This window comes from Onychomys torridus, chromosome 14 (genome assembly GCF_903995425.1).
Source record: "Onychomys torridus chromosome 14, mOncTor1.1, whole genome shotgun sequence".
Taxonomy (NCBI): Eukaryota; Metazoa; Chordata; class Mammalia; order Rodentia; family Cricetidae; genus Onychomys; species Onychomys torridus.
Genome location: NC_050456.1, coordinates 23,660,943 through 23,685,493, shown reverse-complemented (window position 1 = coordinate 23,685,493; position 24,551 = coordinate 23,660,943). Strand labels below are relative to the sequence as shown.

At 44.7% G+C, this 24,551-nt stretch overlaps 1 protein-coding gene across 1 annotated transcript; it reads left to right on the top strand.

The window, feature by feature from the left end:
* The first annotated feature begins 504 nt into the window (after positions 1 to 504).
* On the top strand, positions 505 to 13,434 carry Sptssa (serine palmitoyltransferase small subunit A). Its single transcript, XM_036206116.1, has 2 exons — positions 505 to 751; positions 12,284 to 13,434. The coding sequence occupies exons 1-2, from the start codon at positions 640 to 642 to the stop codon at positions 12,385 to 12,387; spliced, it is 216 nt and encodes a 71-aa protein (XP_036062009.1). The 5' UTR covers positions 505 to 639; the 3' UTR covers positions 12,388 to 13,434.
* The last annotated feature ends 11,117 nt before the right edge of the window (positions 13,435 to 24,551 follow it).

The window sequence follows — 24,551 nt, the reverse complement described above, 5'->3', positions numbered from 1 at the left end:
CCTACGTATGTGTGTTTTTCAATGCATGTGCCTGGGCGAAGAAAAGAACTGATGTACACGTCACTTTTACAGTTTTCAGCACCTCCTAGGCTGGGTGACATTTGGCATCCGCGTTCTTTGATCATTTTCTCTGGCACAGGACACTGTTTATTTGCACGCCTATCTCCTTGCATTCACACCCAGCCCTAAAATCCCCTGGGCCAGAGGCAGGAGAGAGCTAGCCACACACTTGTTCCTAGAAGAACCCTTTTGGGCTGGTCTGAAGGAACCTGCCTCCAAAAGACATGCCCTCGACTGAACACCAGTGGGCCCTGAAGCCGCTCTCGCAACCGCCATGTGGGCGCGTGGGAATGCAGAACGAGCGCTTAGATCCAGACCGTTTCCCGGGGCTGGGGAGGCACCCGCGGCGAGGCGCGGGGCGGAGCGCGAGCATCCGAGGAGGCCTCCTGGCCAATAAGCACCGGTCAGGCGGGGCCGGCGGTGGCCGCTCGGGTGCGCGCGGGGCTGGGCGTGCACAGTGACGCGCGGAGCCGGCAGGGCCAATGGGCGCAGGGTGGTGGCGGGCGGGCCCGAGGCCTGGGGCTTTAGGAGGTGAGCGGGCCGCGGGCCGGCCTGACGCTGCTGCATCGCGGGAGGCGCATGGCGGGCATGGCGCTGGCGCGGGCCTGGAAGCAGATGTCCTGGTTCTACTACCAATACCTGCTGGTCACGGCACTCTACATGCTGGAGCCCTGGGAGCGGACCGTGTTCAGTATCCTCTGTTGCCTGGCCTGGCCTGGGCTTGGAGGGGTGCCCGCGCATGGTTGGGGGTGGGGGTGTCTTGGGGCCAAGGGAGGTGGAACCGCGGAGATCGGGGTGTAGGGCGCACTTCCTCTGCCCAAGGTGGAGGCGTCCTGATTTCTGTAAGCAGTCCGGAGGGCGATGTCTCCCCTGGGGCTTCCTTGCCCCGCTTCGGCCGCGCCTGCCTTTGCTTCAGTCCCCTGGTAGGAGGCAGGGGTGATGCTGGTGGAGCAAATCGCTCCGGGCTTGGGCGTCTTTGACCCTTTAGCTATTCCTGATTTGATTGGCTTTGGAGCCACAGAACTCTAACCAGTTCACCAGGTTGTGAGTACGTGGTCGTGGCACTCCCATACAGTTTTGGAAAGCAGTTTATAAGTTACTGGCAGACCTTTGGGTCTTCAAGATGGCAGTTTAAGGCGTGTGTTTTATTTATGACTTTTTTGCACCGTAAGTACGAGCTGTGTCCGGGACAGATTTGTGGTTAGTTGTAGATGGGGTTTCAGGCTGTGCTTTGTTGTGTAGTTAATAAATAGTTAAGAACTACTGAGTGATGACTTGGCCGAGCACTTGGTGTATACCTTACTTAACCTAATTTTGACAGCCCCAAATGAATAGCTCAAGGTTGTGAAATCTGTGATGTTTGTTGTCTCCTAATGTCTTCGCTGATACCCTCTGATATTATTCGTGTGGACTGAATACTAACAATGCCTTCTTTCCCCTCTTCCACTCCCTCTCCTTAATTTAGACGGAATTAGTTCACGTTACATGTGTATTTCATCCAGGCTCAGCTTTCTTAGGTTAGCTTCCTTAGGAACAACTTCACACATGCATTGTTGCATTCTGATGACTGAGGAAGCTAGCGCTCACTCCGAGCGTTATCAAGGGTTCTGCTGGTGTTGAAGTTTGGAGCTGTCTCCTGAAAAATTTTAGCTGCTCTCAAGACATTTTATTACCACTAGTATTTCTTTCCTAACCTAGAGTTTAATAACCAGAATGTATATCTGGGGCTTTGGAATATAGAGTCTGCTGATTTCCTGCATTGTTTGTTTGTTGCTTCACTTTGGTCTTTGGATTTTGTAGGTCAGGTAAAATGTACATTTAAATGCATGCATAATTGAAACTTCTCGATAGTAGCAGGTAATCTTGACTGAAGATTGTCTTACTACAATTAAACAGTGTTGGCAAAGCCTCACAATAATGAAAGCCAGATTCATGACTGATTACAACGCTCAGGAGGCTGATTCAAGAGGATTGCTGGGAGTTCAAGGCTGCGTGGGCTGCATGATACACAGCCAGTACTAGGCAAGCCAGGGTTACATGGCAAAACTGGAAGGAAGGAAGGAAAGAAGGACAAAGAAAAGAAACAGTGTTGGGATAAAGTTTGAAACTAAGTCAGGTTGATGGTGAGAGCTTAGTGTAGACCTGTATACTTGGAAACATTGGTTGGCTTATGGATAAAAGATACAGTGGCAACAGTGTTAAGAGTTTTCTGTGCTAATTGTGGAAGAAATAGTGTCCTGTTTTGAAGATGGAGAGAGAAATGACCAAGGGAAACCTAGTGCCGCAGTAGATTTTGGTTTTGATGTTTTTGAGTAACTGGCTGTGGCTATGCAGCCAAGCTTGTCTATGTTGTTCAAACTTGCCTCGAACTCAAAGTAATCCTCCGGTCTTTGCCTCTGAGTACTGGTAGGTGTTGGCCACCCTGTCTGCTGTTGTGTATTTTCTGCTGTTACCTTTGGACTTTCCCTCTGTAGGAAGGGATGCAGCTTCCTGTTACCAGGGAGGGCTAAGTAGATGAAGTAGAAACTTAGTGAACCCTGTTTCAGAAAATAGTAGCAGCAGCAGCATTTTTGGAAACCATGTAGTACTGTGTGTGGTCTTCAGACATTTGACTTACATCACACTCCAAAGGGGGAAAAAGGGTGGATGATGTTCCCTTGCTCATTTATGTTGACATAGGAGTCTTTTATAGTAAATGTAGACAGCTAGAAAGAATTTATTTGTACATGTATTTTTAATACTTTTGTTAAAACAATTTTAACAAAAATATTTTTTGTTACTTTTGTAACTGTATACTCTTGTCAAAATGATTTTCTTTCTCTTTATTTTTTATTTTTTTGTTTTTATTTTGAGACAGGGTTTCTCTGTGAAACAGCCCTGGCTGCCCTGGAACTCACTCTGTAGACCAGGCTGACAGATTCACCTGCCTCTGCCTCCAGAGTGATGAGATTAAAGGTATGCGCCACCACCTCCGGGTGATTTTCTTATACAATTCATAGAAAATGTTCATGGTATAACTGGTAAAACCAATCTGCATGGTGAAGCCAATAGGAAAAAAAATCAGCTTTAATTTCTGTCAGAAAAAAGCTCCCATTTTCCCCCCCAGTTCAAATAATTGTGTGTATGGCTAGGTGTGGTGGTGCATGTCTGTAATCCTAGTACTTGGAGAGGTAACTGCAGGGGCATCAGAACAGGTATTCAGGGCTAGCTTCAGCTACAGGGTGAGATTGAGGCCAGCCTTGGCTTCATGAAACTCTGTCCCCCCAAAAAACCACAAAACCAAGCCAAACAAAAAAAAAAATTGTGTTAAAATAACTCTCCTGTTTTCCTTTGGCTAAATAGACTGCTTGGTGCTGTGCCAGATGCCTGTTATCTGAATGAAAGTAAAACCCAAGTTAGTTATTATCCCTTTCTAGGCTGTTAGAGGTTCTTTGTGTTCCCTGGGTCATGAGATTGAGGAAGATGGAGAGTATGAGGAGCGGGTGGGAAGATCTGGTTGCCCAGGGGCAGTTCTCAGAAGACCGGAAATAGATCTCTATCTGGCTTGTCAGAAACTGCCCTAACTTCCTGGGAGATTGCTTCCTCACTTCCAGTTTCTAAGCTTTGGTTTGTTTTCACACTGTGTTTGTATTGAGGATGTTAGACTATCTACTGGCTGTACTCAGGCTTTTAGAGGATGTTTTTCTTTAGTAGCTTTTAGGGAAGGTGTGAGGTTATGAAGACTACTTTAGGGGCTGGAAAGCCTAGGAGGGACTGCCCGTGGTCTGTGTTCCACACTGCTCCAGCTTGTGAAATTAGCCATTTGTTACAATTTGTTCTGAGCAATGACTGAAGGCCCCCTGAAGCCTTGAGTGTTGTGACGTCTATGGCTTTTCTGAGATAAACTAAGACAGATTCATTCTCTTTTATTTTTTCTCTTATTTTTAGAGACAGGGTTTCACCGTATAGCCTTGGCCTGAGACTCACTATAACAAAGCAGAGATCTACCTGCCTCTGCTTCCTGAGTGCTGGGGTTAAAGGGATGTGTTACCATGTCTGGGCCAATTTGTTTTGGTTTGGTTTTTGTTTGTTTGTTTGTTTGGTTTGGTTTTTTTGAGACAGTGTTACTCTGTGGAGTCCTGGCTTTGCTGGATCAGACTGGCCTTGAACTCAAAAGATCTGCCTGCCTCTGCCTCCTCAGTGCTAGGTTTAAAGGCGTGTACCACCATGCCCCACCCCCTCGTGGTAGCATACCCCTTTAATCCTAGCACTTGAGGATTTTTGAGTTTGAGGCCAGCCAGGTTTACAGAGGAGTTCCAGGACAGCCAGGGCTACACAGAGAAACTCTGTCTTGAATAACAAAAAAAAAAAACCAAAAAAACAAAAAACAAAAAACCAAAACCAAAACCAAGCAAATAAAAAGAATAAATTGGGGATTGGGGATTTAGCTCAGTGGTAGAGTGCTTGCCTAGCAAGCACAAGGCCCTGGGTTTGGTCCTCAGCTCTGGGGAAAAAAAAGTTTAAAAAAAAAAAAAAAGAATAAATTAGAGGCTGGGCAGTGGTGTCCAATGCCTTTAATCACAGCATTAAAGGGGGAAGCAGAGGCAGGTGGGTTTCTATGAGCGAGGCTAGCCTGGTCTACAGAGTTCAAGGACAGTCAAGGCTACATAGAGAAGCCTGTCTTGAAAAATCAATAAACTCAAGGTGTTCATATTTAATAATTAAGAGCTAGGTTTCAGAGCTACCAGACAGAGAATATATTGGAATGCTTAAAATAGTTATAGAGTGTTTGAAAGAGTATTTATGCTAAGTAGTTATAAGTAGAAATTTCACTCATAAATTTTGGCCAGCATGCATTATATACGTTCTGGACAATCCCCAAATAGTAGGATTTCTTGGAAAACAGTATTTTGGTAGGCCATTGGGACACGTGCAACTTACCAAGCAAGCCCTAACGGAAACAATCATTGTGATCTTGGGGGACAACTTGATTAGCCCAGGTAGGCTGTGGAACCCAGTGTGGCTGGAAGCTGCCCCAGGCTTCATTAGAAATGCATGCATAGTGTTCAGTGGAAATACTGGTTGTCAGGGATCTAAGACCACTATAGGTGCTCTATGGGATACAGTGCTGCTAGCTGGCATCAGCGGAGAGCTAGGCCAGTCTAGAGATGTGTCTCTGGAGGCTGCGCTGCTGCAGATGCTAATTTCTAATTTTCTTAAAATAGAATTCAAAGGACTTCTGCTGTGCAGCAGCTGAGCTGAGAGATGTTTCCTGCTGAAGGTTGTCAGCCGCTGCCCTCTAATCTGGCTTCCCTGACATGAGAAATCCCATATGAGGGGCTGGAGGGATACTCAATGCTCTCCTAAGGACAAAGGTTCAGTCTTTAGCACCCACATGGTGGTTCATGCCTATCTGTAAACTCCAGTTTCAGGGGATCTGAACTGCTTCTCCCCAAAAAAGAGGAAGAAAGAAAGAAAGAAAGAAAGGTCCCATGTGAATGATATAGAACCAGTTGCATGGGAGCTAACTGGTATTCTAGAACTATGTGTTGCTTGTTTTTGCTGTTTTGGGGGACTCGCCACCCAGCTCCCAAATAATCACATGTGGAGGCTTATTATTTATAAACACTTGGCCTTCCTTAGCTTGGCATAGTTTCTTGCCAGCTCTCCTTAACTTTAAATTATCCCATCTGTCTTTTGCCTGTGGGCTTTCCCGTTCTCTGACTTCTGTAAATCTTACTCTTACTCCATGGCTTGCTGTATAGCTGGGTGCCTGGCTCCTGATGTCCTCCTCCTCCTCCTCTGGATTCTTCACCCTTTTTTCCACCTCCCAAATTTCTCCTTCTACATGTTCTCTCTGTCTGCCAGCCCTGCCTATCCTTTCTCCTGCCTTGCTATTGGCCAGTTCTTTATTAGACCATCAGGTGTTTTAGACAGGCAAAGCATCACAGTTTCACAGAGTTAAACAAATGTAACATAAACAAAAGTAACACACCTTAAAATAATATTCTACAACAAATATAGACTGAAGCAGAACCCTGGGAAATTCATACACACACACAGCCCTCCCCCAGTATTGGGGCTCTGTTTGTAAACTGGTGTTTGGATTCGGAACTACAATTGATTTCCAGGAATTTAGTTCAGGGTGAGGATTTTTTTCAGGGCATGCCCAGTGTTCAGCAGCATGATTTTACTTTTTCCTTAAAACTCTGTGTGTGTGTGTGTGTGTGTGTGTGTGTGTGTGTGTGTGTGTATACATACGTGTGTACGTGTGTACTAGTGTACACACTAGTGCACGTGCAGAGGACAACTAGAGGGAGTAGGCTCTCCTTTTACCATGCAGGTTTCAGGGATCTAATTCAGGGCTTCTTCACCCATTGAGTACTTAGCAGCAAGCACTCTCATCCACCTTCCCAGTGGCATTGGTTGGTTGGTTTTGTTCTCTTAGTTGTAAAGAGCTCCTTGTAAAGTTCTGGCTAGTGGAAACAATTCTTTCTTCTTATGGCACAGATTAAGTCCCGGGGATGGGTTTTACTTCAGCACAGGACCATCTGCTGGTGATGGGATTTTCCGCGATCTGAGAAGGGCTGTTGAGGGAGCTGACAGACACAGGGCTGTAACAGTATCAGCCCCTTACACTTGCTGTCATATTAGGCAGCCAGAAAAGTATCAAGACCCAGTGGATACATTGGAGACAAATAAACTTTCTTAACATTTCTGCTGGGAAGATCTCCAGTTATTTCAGGTCACCAGGAGAAGTAAAGATTTCTTGTTTGGAGTTCAAGTTTGTAGCTGTCAGCTGCTTTCTTTTCTTTTCTTTTCTTTCTTTCTTTCTTTCTTTTTTTTTTTTTTTTTTTTGGTTTTTTTTTTTTTTCAAGGCAAGATGTAACAGTTCCAGCTGTCCTGGAACTTGCTTTGCTGACCAGGCTGGCCTTGAACTTACAGAGATCCACCTGCCTCTGCCCCCCCCCCCCCCAAGTGCTGGGATTACAGGTGTGCACCACCACCACTGCTAGGCTCTGGCAACTTCTTTTGTGTAGGGCTTTGCTTTTCACTAAATATTCTATGATAACAGTCAAATGTTGTTCTCCCCCACTCCCCAGATGGCTCTTTAAAATAAGTTGCGGTTTATCAAACTTTTGGATACTTTCAAGAGGTAAATAGCATTTTATAATGGTTTTTACAAAGGACTTTGACCAGTGTAAGATTAGATCGTGCTGAGTGCTATGTCTCTTGCTTTTGAGCCCAGCATTTGGGAGGCAGAGGCTGGAGGATTTCTGTGAGTTCTAGGCCAGGTCTACATAGCAAGTTCCAGACAGCCATGGCTACAGAGAAACCCTGTCTCAAAAAAAAAAAAAAAAAAAAAAAAAAAAAAAAATAATAATAATAATAATAAGAAGAAGAAGAAGACAGGATTGCTTTAGAAGCTTTTTGATGTGAGCAGTGTGATCATACTTAAAGTATTCTGTAGGGTAGTAAAGTAGAGCGAGCCTCCCCCCAACCTCTCCTTGGAGATCCTGACTTTCCTAGAGAGAAACTGCTTTCCAGTTTTCCAGTCTTGTGAATGGCAGGGTGGCGGTGTTATTGTTTGGGGTAGGCAGTGTTAGTTGCTGGTCTTGGTTCTGATGAATGGTTCTTGTTTTTAAATCACTTCCTGCCTTTGTTACAGTACTTTTTTTTTTTTTTTTTTTAAAGTTGCTGGAATAAGTGCTGGCTTAGCCTGTTTATTTTTTTATTCTCTAGCTGAAAACTTATCAGCTTGTGATTAGTTGGCTAATCTCTTAAAGAGACAGCAAGCTACCGACAAATATATAGTTTTACATCCATCTGATTTTTTTTGTTGTTTGTTTTGAGATAGAGTCTTACTGTATGTCATTGGGTGTCCTGGAACTAGGTAATTCACAGAGATCCACCTGCCGCCACCTCCTGAATGCTGAGATTAAAGGTGTTTAACCACCATGCCTGGTTCCATTCGCTTTTATTCATGAATATACTAAGGTGTTTATGTTACATCTTGGCTATAAATAACCTGTTTTTCATTCAGCCCTTGTGCAAATATTCGTCTGCAGGGCCTTCCTGCATCCCGGCACATGGCTGTTGGTACTGGAGTGATTTATGGGGCAGCTCTGTCGTATGGTGTCCCACAGGCACTTAAAATCCAGTGGCAGAGACCAGCTTTCCATTTTGAGCTTTTTAGTTTTGACACAGGGTTTCTCTGTGTAGCTCTGGCTGTTCTGGATCTCACTCTGTAGCCCAGGCTGGCCTCGAACTCACAGAGATCTGCCTGCCTCTGCCTCCCGAGTGCTGGGATCAAAGGCATGCTGGCTTTGTAATAGAAGTATTATTTGTGTATTACCTGTCTTTTTTTGTGTGTTGTATATAATCAGATTTGTACTTTTTCCTTTTGTGTCTGTCTCCAGGAGAAGATGACTTAAAGGAGATTGAGATGTGGTAACTAAATGTCCTCTCCAAATAAATGGGATCCTAACATGTTAGGAAAGAAAGGAATCAATCTCTCTCTCTCTCTCTCTCTTTCTCTCTCGTAGAAGGCCAGGCCAGACAGTGGTGGCACACACCTTTAATCCCAGCATTTAAGAGGCAGAGGCAGGCAGAATACTGTGAGTTCAAGGCCAGCCTGGTCTACAGAGCGAGTTCTAGGACAGCCAAGGGTGCACAGAGAAACTCTGTCTTGAAAAAAACAAACAAAAAAAAACAAACAAAAACAAAAGAAAGAAAGGAAGAAAGGAAGGAAGAAAGAAAGAGAGAAAGAAAGAAAAAGAAACCTCAGCCAGAAGATAAATCGTAACGCTTTGGTAGCAGGGTAGCTGTGGGAAAATGCCAAAGAGGTCTGAGTTGGGGTGGCAGATGTTTAACCCTTGAACTGTTTTAGAATTATGTGGCCTAATTCTGCAGCAAAGTGGATTGGATTCCTAGTGTCAGCTCTCAGATAGGTGATGTGTCAACACTGTATAGATTAGGACACCAGTAGAGTTCCTGACACAGGTAAGGACAGCAGGGCTGTGCTCTAGAGTAGTACTCTTTCAAGCACTCCCTTCTTGTACCTTACAGTGTCACGGATAATTTATTATCCTTTTAAACCATGCATGTGTTCATGTGTGCAAGATGCCCACATGCCATGGCACACTTGTGGAGGTCAGAGGACAGCTTCCCATGTTGCTAACCCTTGCTTTCCACTTCAGACAGGGGCTCTTGTTACCATCTAAGGTAAGCTAGCTAGCCTCTTAGCTCCCAAGGATTCTTCTGTCTCTGCCTCCTGTCCTGAGGAGGGAGCCCTGAGGTTGCAGGCCCGTGTCACTGCCCAGCTCTCTGTGAGTTTTGGGGAGCTGAAGTTGCATGATTTACCCGCTGATCCATTTCCCTTGCCTATCAGGGATACTTTGTACCTGGAGAGATTTGGGACAGACTGAGACAGACTGAGAAATCCATTTAAACACCAGATAGGAAATTTTATAGCTGGCACGCTCTAAATGGTACATGTTTACCTTTGTTTGTGAGGACCCATTAAGGGACTGAAGAGAAGGCTCAGTGGTTAAGAGCACTTGGTGCTTTTGTAAAGGACCTGGTTCGATTCCCAGCACCCACATTGGGCAGCATACATACAACTGTGGTGCCAGGGGATCCATTGTCCTCTTTCGATCACATTCTCTCTCTCTCTCTCTCTCTCTCTCTCTCTCTCTCTCTCTCTCTCACACACACACACACACACACACACACACAGATACACATGAACACTGATCTTTTTTTTTTTTTTTTGAGACAGGGTCTCACTGTACTTTGTTGGTCTGGAGTTCTCAATGTAGACCAGGCTGACCTTGAGATCACAGAGATCTGCCAGCTTCTTCCTCTGGCTACAAAAGAATTTTCTTTTCTTTTCTTTTTTGAGATGTGGTTTCTCTGTGTAACCCTCGCTGTCCTGGAACTCACTCTGTATACCACCTCCAGAGAGTGAGAATTAAAAGTGTGGGCCATCATGCCCAGCAGGCTAGAAATAAATCTTAAGATTTATTTTATTAATATTATTTTATTTATTAATATTATTAAGGACTAATATTGCTAATATTAAGGACTAATATTGCTTCCATCATTTTTCATTGGTGAGGAAAGGAGAGATGAGATAAGGATTGGAGAAGTGGGAGGTCTTAGGAAATCTGAATGTGGGGTGAAGGAATCAAAGAAGCTTCTGTATTGGTGAAATTATTAAGGCCACTCCACTTAGTTAAAAGGGAGGTTTATTTTGTGGGGTAACTTACAAATGAAGGGGTAGGTTGCAGGGTCTGGGAAAGGTGTGGCGGAGTCCGCCGGTGTTCTCTGGAGAACTCTGCTCAGTCTACCTCCAGCGTCCAGGGTCCTGGAACCAAGAGAGGCCTCTCCTCTCGATCCTGGGTCTTCAGCGTCCTCCCTCAGCCCTGCCTATGTAGGTGTGACCATTACCGAAGCCTCACTGGGGGTTGGAACTTCCAGGCCAAGGCTGGAATGGCTCCCCACTACACTTCTGTTTAGACAATTGGTTATGAGCACTGCAAAAATTAACAGGCTGGGGATGCAGCTCAGTGCAGGTGAGCTAGCATGCCCAAGGCCCTGCTTTGAACCTCAGGCCGGAACAGGAGGGTTAGGGCAGCAGGGACCAAGCCAGTTCCCAGTTAGCTACTGGGTTTGATAGGCCACTGGAAATCTTAGGGATTATCTGTAGTTAGTGTGGGTGGGGGGACGTCCGTTGCTAATGATGAGAGTCGGTAATTAGGCAGTTTTTGTTTGTTCATTTTAAAGAAATGAGGTGGTCTGATAAAGAGAAAGGTAGAGATTTAAGGATAGACAAGATGAGATGCCAGTGGTGCACTGGGAGGCAGGGGCAGGCGGATCCGTGAGTTCCAGGACAGCCAGGGCCACACCAGAGAGACCCTGCCCCCCATCCCCACCCCCACCCCCCACCAAAAAAGAACAAGATCAGGGGAAAGTACAATGTAAGGTTAAAAGAAAAAAGACGGCGAGAGAGTTTTCAGTCACATTTGCTCCGTGATGTAAGTGAATTTCGGTTTTGAGTCTTGATTTGACCTCTGGTTCTAGCAGCAGCTTTGGTTTGGCTCCGGACAAGTCACTGTTTCCTCAGCCTCTGATGAGTAATAATAACTACAGTGAACAGCTCACAGAGGAGCTCTGGATTAGGAGATTTGCCAGCTGAACTGTTAGACAAATATTAGTTTGTAGTAAGCACGTTGTTTATATAAACCCTGTTGTCTCTTGGTTTTTCGAGACAGGGTTTCTCTGTGTAGCTTTGCGCCTTTCCTGGAACTCGCTTTTGTAGACCAGGCTGGTCTCGAACTCACAGAGATCCTCCTGCCTCTGCCTCCCAAGTGCTGGGATTATAGGCGTGTGCCACCACCGCCCGGCCCCCTGTCGTCTCATAAAAGAGCGATAGGCTAAGAAGAGGACCAAATAGGGAAAGTGCTCACTGCACAGGCATGAGGACTCGAGTTTGTGTCCCGAGCATCCGGGTAAAAAGCCAGGCATGTTGGCGCATACCTGTAATCCCAGTGCATCGAAGCAGTCTGACCTCAACGTTGGCACCTTCTGCCACGTGATAGTTTAAACTTAAAATACCTAGGTCGAACATTGTTTTTTTGCTGTTGCTTAAATTGGTAGACTTTAAAAGTTAAATATAATCATATTCTGTGCCCCCCCCCCCCCCCCCCCGCCTCAGTTTCTCTCTTCCCCTTTATTTTTATGTGTATGGGCATTTTACCTGCATGTACGTCTATGCACCAGGGAGGCCAGAAGACGGTATCAGATCCCCAGGGACTGAAGCTAGCCACCGTTGGGAGCTCCCGTGTGGGTGCCGAGAATTAACTGAACCCGGGTCCTCTAGAAGAGCCGCCAGTGCTCTTAACAGCTGAGCCATCTCTCCAGCCCCAGTGTGCACTTGTTTCTCAGGTTGAACACTGTATATGCTTCATTTCAAGTCATCTGATGTTTTCGCCTCTGTCTAATAGGGAGAATAATAGTGCTGACTTTGCATGATGCCAGTAGAGATCAAATGGGCTAAAACCCACTTGAGACGTTGCAATGGCAAGTGTCCCATTCTGCACCGTTAGTTCTTCATACGTACTTGATAAATATGAAAACGTACCAGGTGAGTGAGTGCCAGACAGTGTCAGTTGTTGAAAAAGCTGTGTGATTTAGTTTTTGAATAGACTAAGAAAAGGAACTTTCCTTAACCGTAACACAGATTCAATGCTGGTCTCTGTTGTGGGGATGGCGCTGTATACTGGCTATGTCTTCATGCCGCAGCACATCATGGCAATATTGCACTACTTTGAAATCGTACAGTGACGAAGATGTGACCAGGATCCAGAGGTTCCTCGGGGAAGATCCACCCTGGGAAGTTGGAATGAGACCTCATCAGATATAAGATGCTCTACGGATGTCAACATAACCAACCTTATAAATAACAAAGACTAAAATTCATGAGTAGAACAGGAAAATCATCCTGACTCATGTGTTGTGTTCTTTCTTTTTTGATTTTAAAAGAGGCTCTTATATAGTAGCTTTTGTCTATTTTAACATTGTAGTCATTTGTACTTTGATATCAGTATTTTCTTAACCTTTGTGACTGTTTCAATATTATCCAGTGGAAGCTTTTCTTAATGTAACTTTGAGTACATCTTAATTGCCTTCTATTTTTAAAACCTGAGGTCATTAGTTGGGCTTTACTGTTCTTGCTACTGTATGGCATATACATCTGCCCGGATATATTTCTACTCTTGACCAAAGTTTTGTAAGAAACAATACAGAATTTGGGGATGGGAGGGAGGATACCTGGAGAACTACTTACAAAAGATTTATCTGAAAGCTTGAACTCAGGAGTATGATTTTAGCTCTCTAGACTCCTAACAGCTTTTGCTCTAAAACTATTAAAGTGTTTCTTAGCAATGAAAAAGTAAAGATCTTGCTAAAATTAATACAAGGAATGTTTCACCTTTTAGATATCTAATTCTTACGTGGACTTCTTTCCAACCAACTTCGATGATCCTTGTGGGGGTGGGTGGTCAGCAGCAGCAGTGTCTAATGTTTAGATATACTGTAGAGCTTTTCACAGAAGACCAGGCAGTTTCCTCTGAGGCAATGTTGACAGTGTATGTGCTTCAAAGTTAGTTTGCTGATTGTGACAGGTGCTGTGAAATCATTTTTGCACATTCATTGTGATACTATGTGATGAGATGCATTGTTCAGAACCAGAGCCAAAAGAAATGTAAGCTTGGTTAAAAACCCTTTCACTCTTTGTATTTTTTTTTTTTAAAAAAGGTTTTTATTCCTTAGATGTAAAATGACACCCTAATTTTTTTTTAATGTAAACTCATTAAATTCAAAGGAAAAAAAATCAACGAGTGTAGCAGTGTATCTTTTCTTTTATGGTTAAGTATTGATCTAGTTATTTTGTGGGTTGATTGCTGGAGGACTAGTTAAACAGTAAGTATGTCTTTGCCTATCTCTGAACATAAAAGTTCTGGTAATTAGAAAATATACTATGTATTATAAGACATCTTCTAGCATAAGTTTTGCTGTATATATTTATTCATTTATTTACATTGGTGTTTTACCTGCATGTATGTCTGTGTTAGATCCCCTGGAACTAGAGTTACAGTTGTGAGCTTTGGTTCGAAATAGTTAAAAAATTGGGTGGTTTTATATGTGAGCTTTACTCAGACTAAAAAATGAATAAGAGCATTTAGCTTAGGATTTGTTCAGTTAATGCCCATTTTTTGCCTATTAAGAACCACTGACAAGTGGATGTCTCATGTTCTCATGTCCCCCTAGTGAGCTGAAGATAGAAGATGAGAATCATTACTTTTTAGACAGGTACCCAGATTGCCTACCTGGCCGTCTTCTCAGAAGTCTTTAATTATCCTCATTCTTTGCCAAAATCTAGTAAATTGCCTTTGTGTAGCTGATGATTGGCACAAACACTGGCCTCATATGAGGTATGTTTACCCTCATAGGAAATCAAGATGAGTTATAAGGAGAAAGGAGTGTATGCATTGAGAAGTGTTCAGGGAAATACGTTTTCACCAACTGGTCCAAATGTCTGGTCTGTCTGTCTGTCTGTCAGTAAATGACAAACAGGGAGGTCATTTCCACTTTCTTTACTTGAAGATTCATCAGGCAGTTCTCTGTGCCTGCTTTTCTTTTTGTCTATCTTGCAGGGAGAGGTACTGACCGCTTTTGACTATAATGTTTTCAGAGATAAATAGGGAAGGATGGAGAAAGAGCCAGTGTCTCCCCCCAGAGCAAAGGGCAGGTGTGCTCAGAGCTCAGGAAAAAAGGTCTGTCCTTTGGAGCAAAGGCCTTTATGAAAGCCATAGGCGAGGAGCCCTGAGCTGTATGCCACTCTAGTATGGCTATCCTCTGGCTATTTGCATGGCCCCGGGGAACTGGGGCTTGGGAACCAGAACAAGAAAAATCTTCCTACCCTGGAAACAGCTATAACGAAGTCATTTGTCTCCAACTCTAGGACCCCGTGTTCTCTGCCAGCACCAGGCTAATGTATTAGCTTGCAGATAGAGTAAAATCTTAGCTGCTTCCCAGGTCTTGTCAGTTTGGGTGATGATAACAGGATGTTGACAGATGGGGGAAGGTAAGGGTGCCTCAAGCCAGATTTGGAGATGGGACAATGCTATAAGATCATAGTAATGCTTCTATCCAAGTTAGGGAATGGGATAATAAATGGTTAGGGGCTGTGTGTGTAGTGAAAAGGAGGAAGGACAGGCTGCCTAAATGTTACCTTGATTGTTGCTCATTTGTCCCCGGGCCCATAAAGGAGGGATCGTAGGACAGTCTGATCATGGACTTCACAGACCTGAGTTCGGGGCGGTATGACTGGCTGCTCAGGGCAGCAATAGTGTTATCGATAAGGAACATGCTGTTCAGTCAGACCCTGGAAGCTCTTGCAGGGGACCACAAGAAGGTGGCCACTTGAAGCTGAAAGATGGCAAAGCCTAAATCCCTCAAAGAGCTGTTCTTTCTCTCCGAGTCCTTGCTCTCCCTTCCCATTTTCTTCTCTGACCTGATCTGTATTGAGAAAGATGATTAAGAATGAGATCCAAACTGGGGGTGGTGCACGCCTTTAATCCCCAGCACTTGGGAGGCAGAGGCAGGTGGATTTCTGAGAGTTCAAGGCTGGCCTGGTCTACAGAGCGAGATCCAGGAAAGGTGCAAAGCTACACAGAGAAACCCTGTCTGGAAAAAACGAGAGAGAGAGAGAGAGAGAGAGAGAGAGAGAGAGAGAGAGAGAGGGAGAGGGAGAGGGAGAGGGAGAGGGAGAGGGAGAGGGAGAGAGAGAGAGAGAGAGAGAGAGAGAGAGAGAGAGAGAGAGAGAATGAGATCCAAGCTCAGTGTTTTATAGAAGGGAGAGATTTTATAAATTTTATTGTTATTATTGTACAGCCACATGAGGCAATAGCTTTCCCTTTGGGAGGTGGGCACCTTGATTCATCAGATGGCATTCAAGTGACTTGCTCTGAAGAAGGGAAATTAATATGCCCTTGTTGCATGGAGGTAGGATTGTAGTTTCCTCATGAATGTGTGATTGGTATTTGTGTGTCTAGACTTTGAATGCTTCTGAGTGTAGAAAGGTTCTAATGAGTGCGTAGACTAACAAAGAAGCATTAGTACCTTTGGGTCCCAACAACCCCCCGATGACTCCCTTGAGAGCCAAGTCTTGAATGGTTCTAGCCCACTAGTCTGGCAAAAAGAGGCATCTTCTGCCTGGTGGCTTCGGAGACACTCCATGCCCCTTCTGAAAAACTACTCTTCTCTGGACTGATATGTGGAGGCCTTGTGACTCTGACATGGAGTCGCCGCTTTGGGGTGTGTTACCTGGACAGGCACATGGTCGTCGTCAAGTGGAAATGTCCTGTTCAAGAACACAACCGAGTTGTCCATCAGCGTCTCCACTTCACAAGAAGCCTCGGCTGTTGTCCCTCACTACTTCGCCGCCTGCTGTCCAAGGCAGAATTGCTGGTTAGTGAGGACCTCCATTCAGAGATTGCGTCTATGACTGGGCCAGGCTCATGCTAGTCTGGAAGCTTATCTCGGATGGTATTCTCTGAGCTGTGGCTACTACTCAGCCTGGTCTCTGCTCTACATAACCAAATGTGGAGAGAGTTGCTTAGAGCTATCTGTGTAGAACTCAGGGCTGTCACCATAGTTCCATAGATAGTCCCTTTGCTAAAAGCTTGTTAGGTTTTCATTCACTCCTGGGCTTGCTCCAATGGCCTAAAAGTTTAGTTGTATATTTGAGAAACACTACAGACTGGTAGGTTAATGACTCTCCTCATTGGGGCCACAAAATGTGATAACAAAGCTTATTAAGCTAGCTGGCTCGTTCATGTAGATATCCACAAGGGCAAGCCTTCTGGTGCCACAATGCCAATCAAGACACCACTCAGATTGCCATCAGCGTTGCTCAGGTGCATCAGGTGCCACAGCCACCATCACAGGTGTGTCAGAAAGAACCTCGTTTGTGGTGCAAGGGTGACTACCCGGCAGACCTGTGAATGTTGGGGAAGAGGTCATACAGAGTGAGCTATCTCCTCTGCCTCCTCTCAGAGGTACCCCCAGGGCCTCACTGGTGTTAAACCTTTTCAGGTTACAGCATTGGGGATCCAGACTGACCAGCAGCAGGTTCCAGCCACCCTCTTACAGTCCTTGCAATGAGCCTGTGTCATGGTTTGGCTTTCTGGGTCATTTGCAGCTTGATAATGATACAGTTTTTGTTTTTGCCACAAAGGGCACTCAAGAGAATGCTCATGCCAGTACTCAGTGGGAAGTTCACACTCCCCTACCGGTCAGAAGCATCTCAGATTACAGATCATTTAGAACGAGCTCTTTAATCCCAGCACTCGGGAGGCAGAGGTAGGCAGATCTCTGTGAGTTTGAGGCCAGCCTGGGCTGCTACAGAGTGAGTTCCAGGACAGGCTCCAAAGCTACACAGAGAAACCCTGTCTCAAAAAAAAAAAAAAAAGTCAGTTCAAGTTGGGGTTGTGGTACACGCCTGTGATCCCAGCACTTGGAAGGTGGAGGCAGAAGGATCAGAGCTCAGGGTTATCCTCAGTCATATAGTTTGAGGCCAGCTTGAGATATGGACCTGTTTCAAAAATAAAACATGGCCGGAGAGATGCGTTGGTGGGCAGAGGCGCTTGCCAGCAAGCTTTGCAACCTGAGGTCAATCTCTGGAACCCACATGGTATAAGGAGAGAACCTATTCCCACAAGTTCTCCTTTGACCCCCACATGGGCATGACGTCATCATCTCCCCTTCATCAAACGAGTGTAAAAGAAACGAAATCAATGAAACAAAAGCTCAGAGCCAAACCACAAGAAGCCAAAAGCCAGCCTTATCTCTTCCTGGTTCATGTCGGGCAGTTTGGTCACTGAAGTACCTCAGAGAGAGGTCACCTCAGCTGCTTCCTGCTTACTGATCAGGGTGGCCTGTTGCTATTCTGAAGATTGGGCTTCCACCCCCCACCCCACCCCCATTTCCTGGGCACCCTGCGTTTCTGTTTCCTAATGGTAGCCTGGGCCAGGGTGGCTTAGGAATGTCACTAATTCCGGCTCTTTGACCTCCCTGCTTGCTGAATTTGTGTGACCCCGAGGTCAGTGACACGTGGTTGAGTCCAGTGCTGTGAAGGTGGGTGGCATGACAAATCTCTTAAGTTTTAAAAAAGTGTCACAGGCCAGCCTCAGAAAGACAAATAGCATGCTTCCTTGCGTTTCCTCAGATTTACATAGATATGCAAGAGGACACAAGTAGGGATAAAATTGCCCGGGGTCAAAGGGTACTTACTAATGGGAGGTAGAAGGCTTGATCAGTATATTATCATATATACATGTTTGAAAATGTAAAAGTTATCCTTTCTGCACCTGACTCTGTTTGTATTTAGGAAATTCATCTTATTATTGTATTTTTAAGGCGAGATTATGGTAATTATCTTTAGGCACAGTGTTTTTTCCCCCCAAACCTCACCATTTCTTTCTTTTCCATTTTTCCTCTTAGATTTATTATTTAAAACAATTTTAAATTTAAATATATTTTGGTCATATTCTTCCCCTCCCCCAAATCCTTTCAGATCCTCTCCCTCTCCCTTCCCTCCCAACTTTAATTTATTTCTCAAAAAAACCAAACCAAAACAAAACAAAAAATACTGCCAAGCAAACAAAACTCCCCCAAACCAAGAAAACTAAAACACCTAAGCAGAAAACAAAAGCAACCCCCCTTCCCAAACTGAAACCAAGTAAAAGTACATTAAAAACAAAAAACAAAAAAACTGTGGGGTCCATTATATGTTGGTCAACTACTCCTGAACATGAGGTCTGCCCTGGGGTGATTGATATACCCAGTGTCACTTCATTGGAGAAAACTAGTTTGTTAACCTCTACCTTAGTGACTAGATTTTCATTCATCATTCATTCATTCAGTTTTTAAAATACAACAATAAAATGTAATCAGATAAAACAAAAACCATCACACTGTAGTTGGACAAGACAAACCAACAAGAAGGAAAAGAGCCCAAGAGAAGGCACAAGAATCAGAGACCCCCCTTGTTCACACACTCGGGAATCCCATACAAAACACCAAATTAGAAGCTGTCCATAATTTTTGCAGACCTGTATAGACCCTGTGCATGCTGCTTTAGTTCATATGAGCTTTGATCATGTTGATTTAGAGGGTCTTGTTTTCTTGGTGTCCTCCATCCCCTCTGGCTCTTACACTATTTCTGCCTCCTCTTCTTTGGGATTCCATGAGCTCTGAAGGGTCTCTCACTCTCTATCTACATAATGTCTGGTTGTGGGTCTCTATCTGTTGCAGACAGAAACTTCTCTGATGACAGCTGAATAAGGCATTGATCTATGAATATAGCAGAATATTATCAGGAGCTATTTTTCACTACATTATTTATTATTTATTATCACTGCCTTGGGGACCAGCCTCCAAGTAGCACAGGGCTCGAAGGGAAATCCACAGTGTTGGTACATACTAGATTTTTTTATCTGAGGGAGTTAGGGAAAAAATATACTCACACACTCTCTTGATGGTTTCCTTCTTTATAGGGAGACACAGATGAGGTCCAGCCTCTTCTGATGGACTGACTGAACTGGACTCACTGGGGTGGGGTGACTGGACTAGGGGTGAACAGCCATACAAAAGCATATTTATAGATTGTTACATAAAATATTTCCTCATTCCAAGGTTCCTAACCTTAATTTACATGTCTTACTGAAGAAGACCATCCCATTCCTCCATGACTCTAGTCCTTCATTATGCATTGTGTGTAACACACAATAATACAAGAGCCCCAGGTGTGCCTGAGAGTCTTGTGACCAAAGTCATGGGATGGCTGCAAAGTCTCCTCAGCAAAACAATCATTGTTTTCCACAAGGATTCTTCAAGGTCAAGGTACTTTTTAAAAACAGCTGTTCAGTCTAATATCTAACCATACAGTGATTCTACTAAATTCCTACAGAGTACAGGTAACGCTTTGTTTCAGCCAATGATGCACACTGAAACCTGTGACTGCGTCTTTCAGCATTAGCATCTTTCAGCATTAAGATTAAAGGAGTTTGAGCCAGCCTGGCTCCTGGGATTCAACTGTTTCTCTAATCATTAACTTGGGCTATGATCTAGGCAGCTCCTTAAGTGAAACTCATAGGCTCTGACTGTGTGACATTTCCTTGCATTTGCTTTTATTCATCAACACTCTGTATAAGCTAACATATTTATCAATTAGACAGTACAGTTTAAAAAGAAATCTTCATAGTAATCCACAGGTAAAAATGCCTAATAGAACAGGATGTTTCCATGAGATAAACACATTACCTGACAGGCAGTGGGGAATTTCCTCATACCCAATTCAGTCTTGACAGATATCAGAGAAAGATAGCAACAGCAAACATATAAGGCACAGCAAAAGCAAAAGACATTCCAAGGTCTGTGGTCTCGGGAGCCTTGGCTAACCAAGATTTATTCATTAGGGGGTTGCCTCCTGGTGGGCGGACACCCTGAACCTCAATCGCCACCCACTGCTCCTCTGACATGGCCACCAGCAGTTTATTATTTTTCTTTTTATCTTCAGTTCCTGGGATATCTAGTCTCTGGTTCCTGGTCACCCAAGCAGTGTCAGGTATGAGTTCCATCTCATGGAGTGGGCCTTACATCAGTTATTGATTGGTGACTCCCACAGGCTTTTGTACCACCATTGCCCCAGCATATCTTGTAGGCAGGACACCGTTGTAGATCAAAAGGTTTGTGGCTGGGTTTGTGTTTGTGTTTCTCTTTTGGTAGCATGCACCTGATTCTTGAGTGAGAAGCCTGGGTCTGAGCTGAGATGAGAAAGGATGATGTAAACCGTTGTGGTGGAGGAAACTGTCAGCAACATCAACATTTAGAAGGAGAACATCTGAGGTGCTGGATGTATAAGGCACTGGAATAACCTTTTGTCTTTTAGAGCACCCATGGATCCTTCAGGAAGGATAGTGAGTGTCCTGGTGCATCTCTCTGAAGGCTGCAAAACCATTAGTGGTGAAACTGCCTGAGTTTGCCATCTTTGATGGTTGTGACCATGATTTTGATATTCATTTCCTTTATCTTAACAAGATTCTATTGGATAAAGCAGATGACAGGCCAGCTTCTGTACCTCTCATGGAAAGCAATGACACACACACACACACACACACACACACACACACACACACACTCCTCTGCTTCTATCACCCTTGCTTGGGCATTCCATGGGGTGAATGAATGTCTAAAGACAAAGATGCATAGAACAGTTTGGACAGACAATCTCTCCAAAGACAGGGATTAGACTCAGTTATCCAAACAAGGCTGGGAGTCCTGAGGCTTATCAGTTTGCCATGCACCCCTGTTGGAGGAACTGTCACCCTCTGCCCCAGGCTTTTATTTCCTGTGTGGAAGCCAACAGTTTGCTTGTCTCTCCTGACAACACACCCATTCGAAAAGTTCTTCAGATGGTTAAGGAAATTGTATCAATAGATCATGTAGTGCTATGATGACCACACAGATTTCTGCAAAAGGAAGCAACTCTTAGTTGCTACAGGGATCTCCCTCGGGAGAAATGGCTTCATTATTTATACACTCTTGCCAGTGGTTATCTGTATAACAGTAGCCATCTAACTAGAAAGGGCAGTGCAAATTTAGCTGATACACACAACCCCACTTTGACTCTAGAAGGAACTCAAGTTGCTTCAGCTCATTGACTGGGGGTGTTGTGGGTGACAGAATTGCCTTCAACTTCCTCCTTGGTGATGTCTGTGACTCTTATGCCTGAATTAATGTCTCTGACCAGCTGGAGAGGTCAGCTTGCTTTTAAATGTGAAAACCAGTGGGGCATGGTGGTGCACACCTTTAATCTCAGACCCAGAGGCAAATGGATCTCTATGAGTTCAAGGCCAGCCTGGTGTATGTAGTGGTCTTTAGGCCAGCCGAGATTACATAGTGAGACCCTGGGTAGTCCAACAGTGGCCCTCTGCATGCTTGGAAGGCTGGGAACCAAGAGCCTGGTTCCGCCTGGAGATGAAGGCCTGGAAGGTGCCGAGGACCACTGGCCTTCTGTCCATTATGTTTTAGAGATGGAGAGGAAAAAGAAGGGTAGATTCCAAAGAAAGGCACTGAGGTCAGTGTCCTTCAGGAGACAGTAAGTAGCACAGCTGGGATCCAAAGCAGGAGAGGACTCTGTCCCACCAGACAGCAAGGCATCTACTCTGAAAGGTTTCTGATGGGAGGTCCTTAAACCATAAGGAAGCAGGCTTAGTTAATATGTTGTCTTGGTTAGGGTTTCTATTGCTGCGAAGAGACACCATGACCACAGCAACTCTTATAAAAGAAAAACATATAATTGGGGTGGCTTACAGTTTCAGAGGTTTAGTCTGTTATCATGGTGTGACATGGCGGTGTGCAGGCAGACATGGTATTAGAGAAGAAGGTTCCCCCATCTGTAGCTGCCTCTCTGGTGTTCTCACCAACATTTTAATTTTATTTATTTTTAATTATACGTAGGTGTGTGTGTCTGCATGTGAGTTATGTGCACATGAATGCAGGTACCAGTGGAGGCCAGAGGCATCAGATCTCCTAGAGATAGAATTACACTCAGTTGTGAGCCACCTGACATGGGTGCTTGGAACTGAACTTGAGTCCTCTGGAAGTGCAGCAAGTGCTAACTTGCTGAGCCACCCAGCCCTCCACTGACATATTTTAAAATTGCCTTATGATTGTTTTTGTTCTGCTACTAACCAAACTTCATGAAACTGCTTCCTCATTGGAACATGGAACACATGGGTATGTGCATGTGAGTGCTGGTGTCCCCAGAGACCAGAGGTGTCAGATCCTGTAGCTGGGGATTCAGGTGGATATGAATTGCCTGATCATGGATGCCAGGAGTGGAACCTGGGTCCTCTGCAAGAGCAGACTGTTCTCTTAATTACTGAGTCATTTCTTCAGTCCCTTTACCTTATTTTTTTGAGTTCTAATCTCTTATTAAACTGGCACTCACCAATTCTGCTAGACTGGCTGGCCACAGAGCCCTAGGATCCTCTTGTCTCTGCCTCTTGAGGGCTTGGATTGTAGGCACATGGTGCTGAGTCTGATAAATTCAGCCCCTCAAGGTTATGCAACGAGCACTTTGTTGACTGGACCATCTACCCATTTCTGATTCTTTGAGAAAAAGCTACATTGATTTCCAGTGGCTGTAACATTTGATGTTCTATCAACAGTGCATTGAGAGTTCTAATTTAATCACATCTTCATTAGCTTTTGATAGTGACTGTTAGAAAATTGCAACTCTGTGGGGTTGGTGTCCCTGGTTTCGGCACCAAAACGTTAGTAAATTGATGGCTGAAACTGCAAGGAGACAGTTCAGCCCTGGAGGGCAAGGTATTCTGGACACCTCGAGCTACTTAGAATAAGAGCCCTGCCCTGAAGGTGTCCTGGACACCCGGAGCTGTTTAGCTCAGCTGTGATGGCTGGGACTGCAAAGAAACAGCCCCACCTTGGAAAGGAAATAATTTCTGTCTTCTCAGGAGAGTCAGGCCTGGAACTGCTCCAGCAAGGAAGGGTATCCTGACTCTTCGGGAAAGACAGGATATACCTGGTGTGATGGGGGATGGTCTCCCTGCAGGACACAGCAATCCTGCTCCTCTCTTGGAGAGACACAATCTCAGGCTCAGTGTTACCAGCTCTTGCTTGCTCAGTCCACTATGAGACGTCTTAGCAAGGTTCTTCTGTTCACCAGTGAATGAAGGGCTTCACCCAAAACTCTTTTGAGAAAGAGGTTTATTTGGGAAGGAGGAGTCCTGGAGAGTAGCTGCCTCTACCAGGGTGGAGAAAACAGCTCACAACTGACCGAGCAGGGCAGTTTATATAGGATACCTAGGGGGTGGAGTAAATCTGTAATTGGTTAGTTTTTTCTGCCCAGGGATTGGCCAGTTTTGTAGGCAAGGGGGAGAGATGGCCCTGATTTCAGGGCCAAACTGTGTTTCTTTCACTGGCCTTTCTTGGCTTTTTGACACTACCTTTAAGGCCAGGGTACATTTCTTTCACTGACTCTGATTTTAGGGGCCAAGATTGTTGTTTTGGTATTAGTTTCAGAGTCAGGGCATATTTCCTGTGTTCTGGGTTTGGGGATAAAGTGTTCACTTCTTTGGCTCAGGTCCCAAACACAGGCTGTGTTTCTTTCCCTGGTCCTGGGCCCTATGGCCAGGATTCTGCTGTCCTACTCTGTGATTGGTTGATTTCACAAGTCACTTGGGACAGGGGCAGAGATGGCTCTGATCTGAGCTAAACTGTGTTTCTCTCACTGGCCTTATCTGAGCCATCCTTCCCTAATTCTGGGCTCCCCGGTCAGGGTGGGTTTCTTTAGTTGGCCCCTTTTCCCTACAGTGGCATCTTAGTGAGTGTAAGGAGGCATCTCATATCAGTCTTCATTCCTCAATGAAGGAATTCCATTGCATTTCTTAATGATTAGTGATGTCAGAGATATTTTTAGTGATTACCAAGAGACCTTTATTTGTTTTGTTTTGTTTTTTCAAGACAGGGTTTCTCTGTGTAATCCTGGCTGTTCTAGAACTCTCTATATAGACTAGACTGGCCTTGAACTCAGAAATCAGCCTGCTTCTGCCTCCTCCTAAGTGCTGGGAATAAAGGTGTTTGCTACCATGCCTTGCTTTTTTTTTTTTTTTTAAATGAGGATTATCGTTTTTTTGTGGCTCCACCCCCAGGATAGTTTACCTTTGGCTGCAAAGACTCAGCTTCTTGCCTAGTTTTTGGTACAGGCTGTGGAGTGGGACCCAGGTCCACCTGGGTGTGGGTTTGTCCTGTCTTTCAGGTTTCATGTGAATGGCATGACTCAGGAAATGATGTCATTTATGTGAATGGCACAACTCATGAAGTGATGTCATTTATGTGAATGGAACAACTCATGAAGT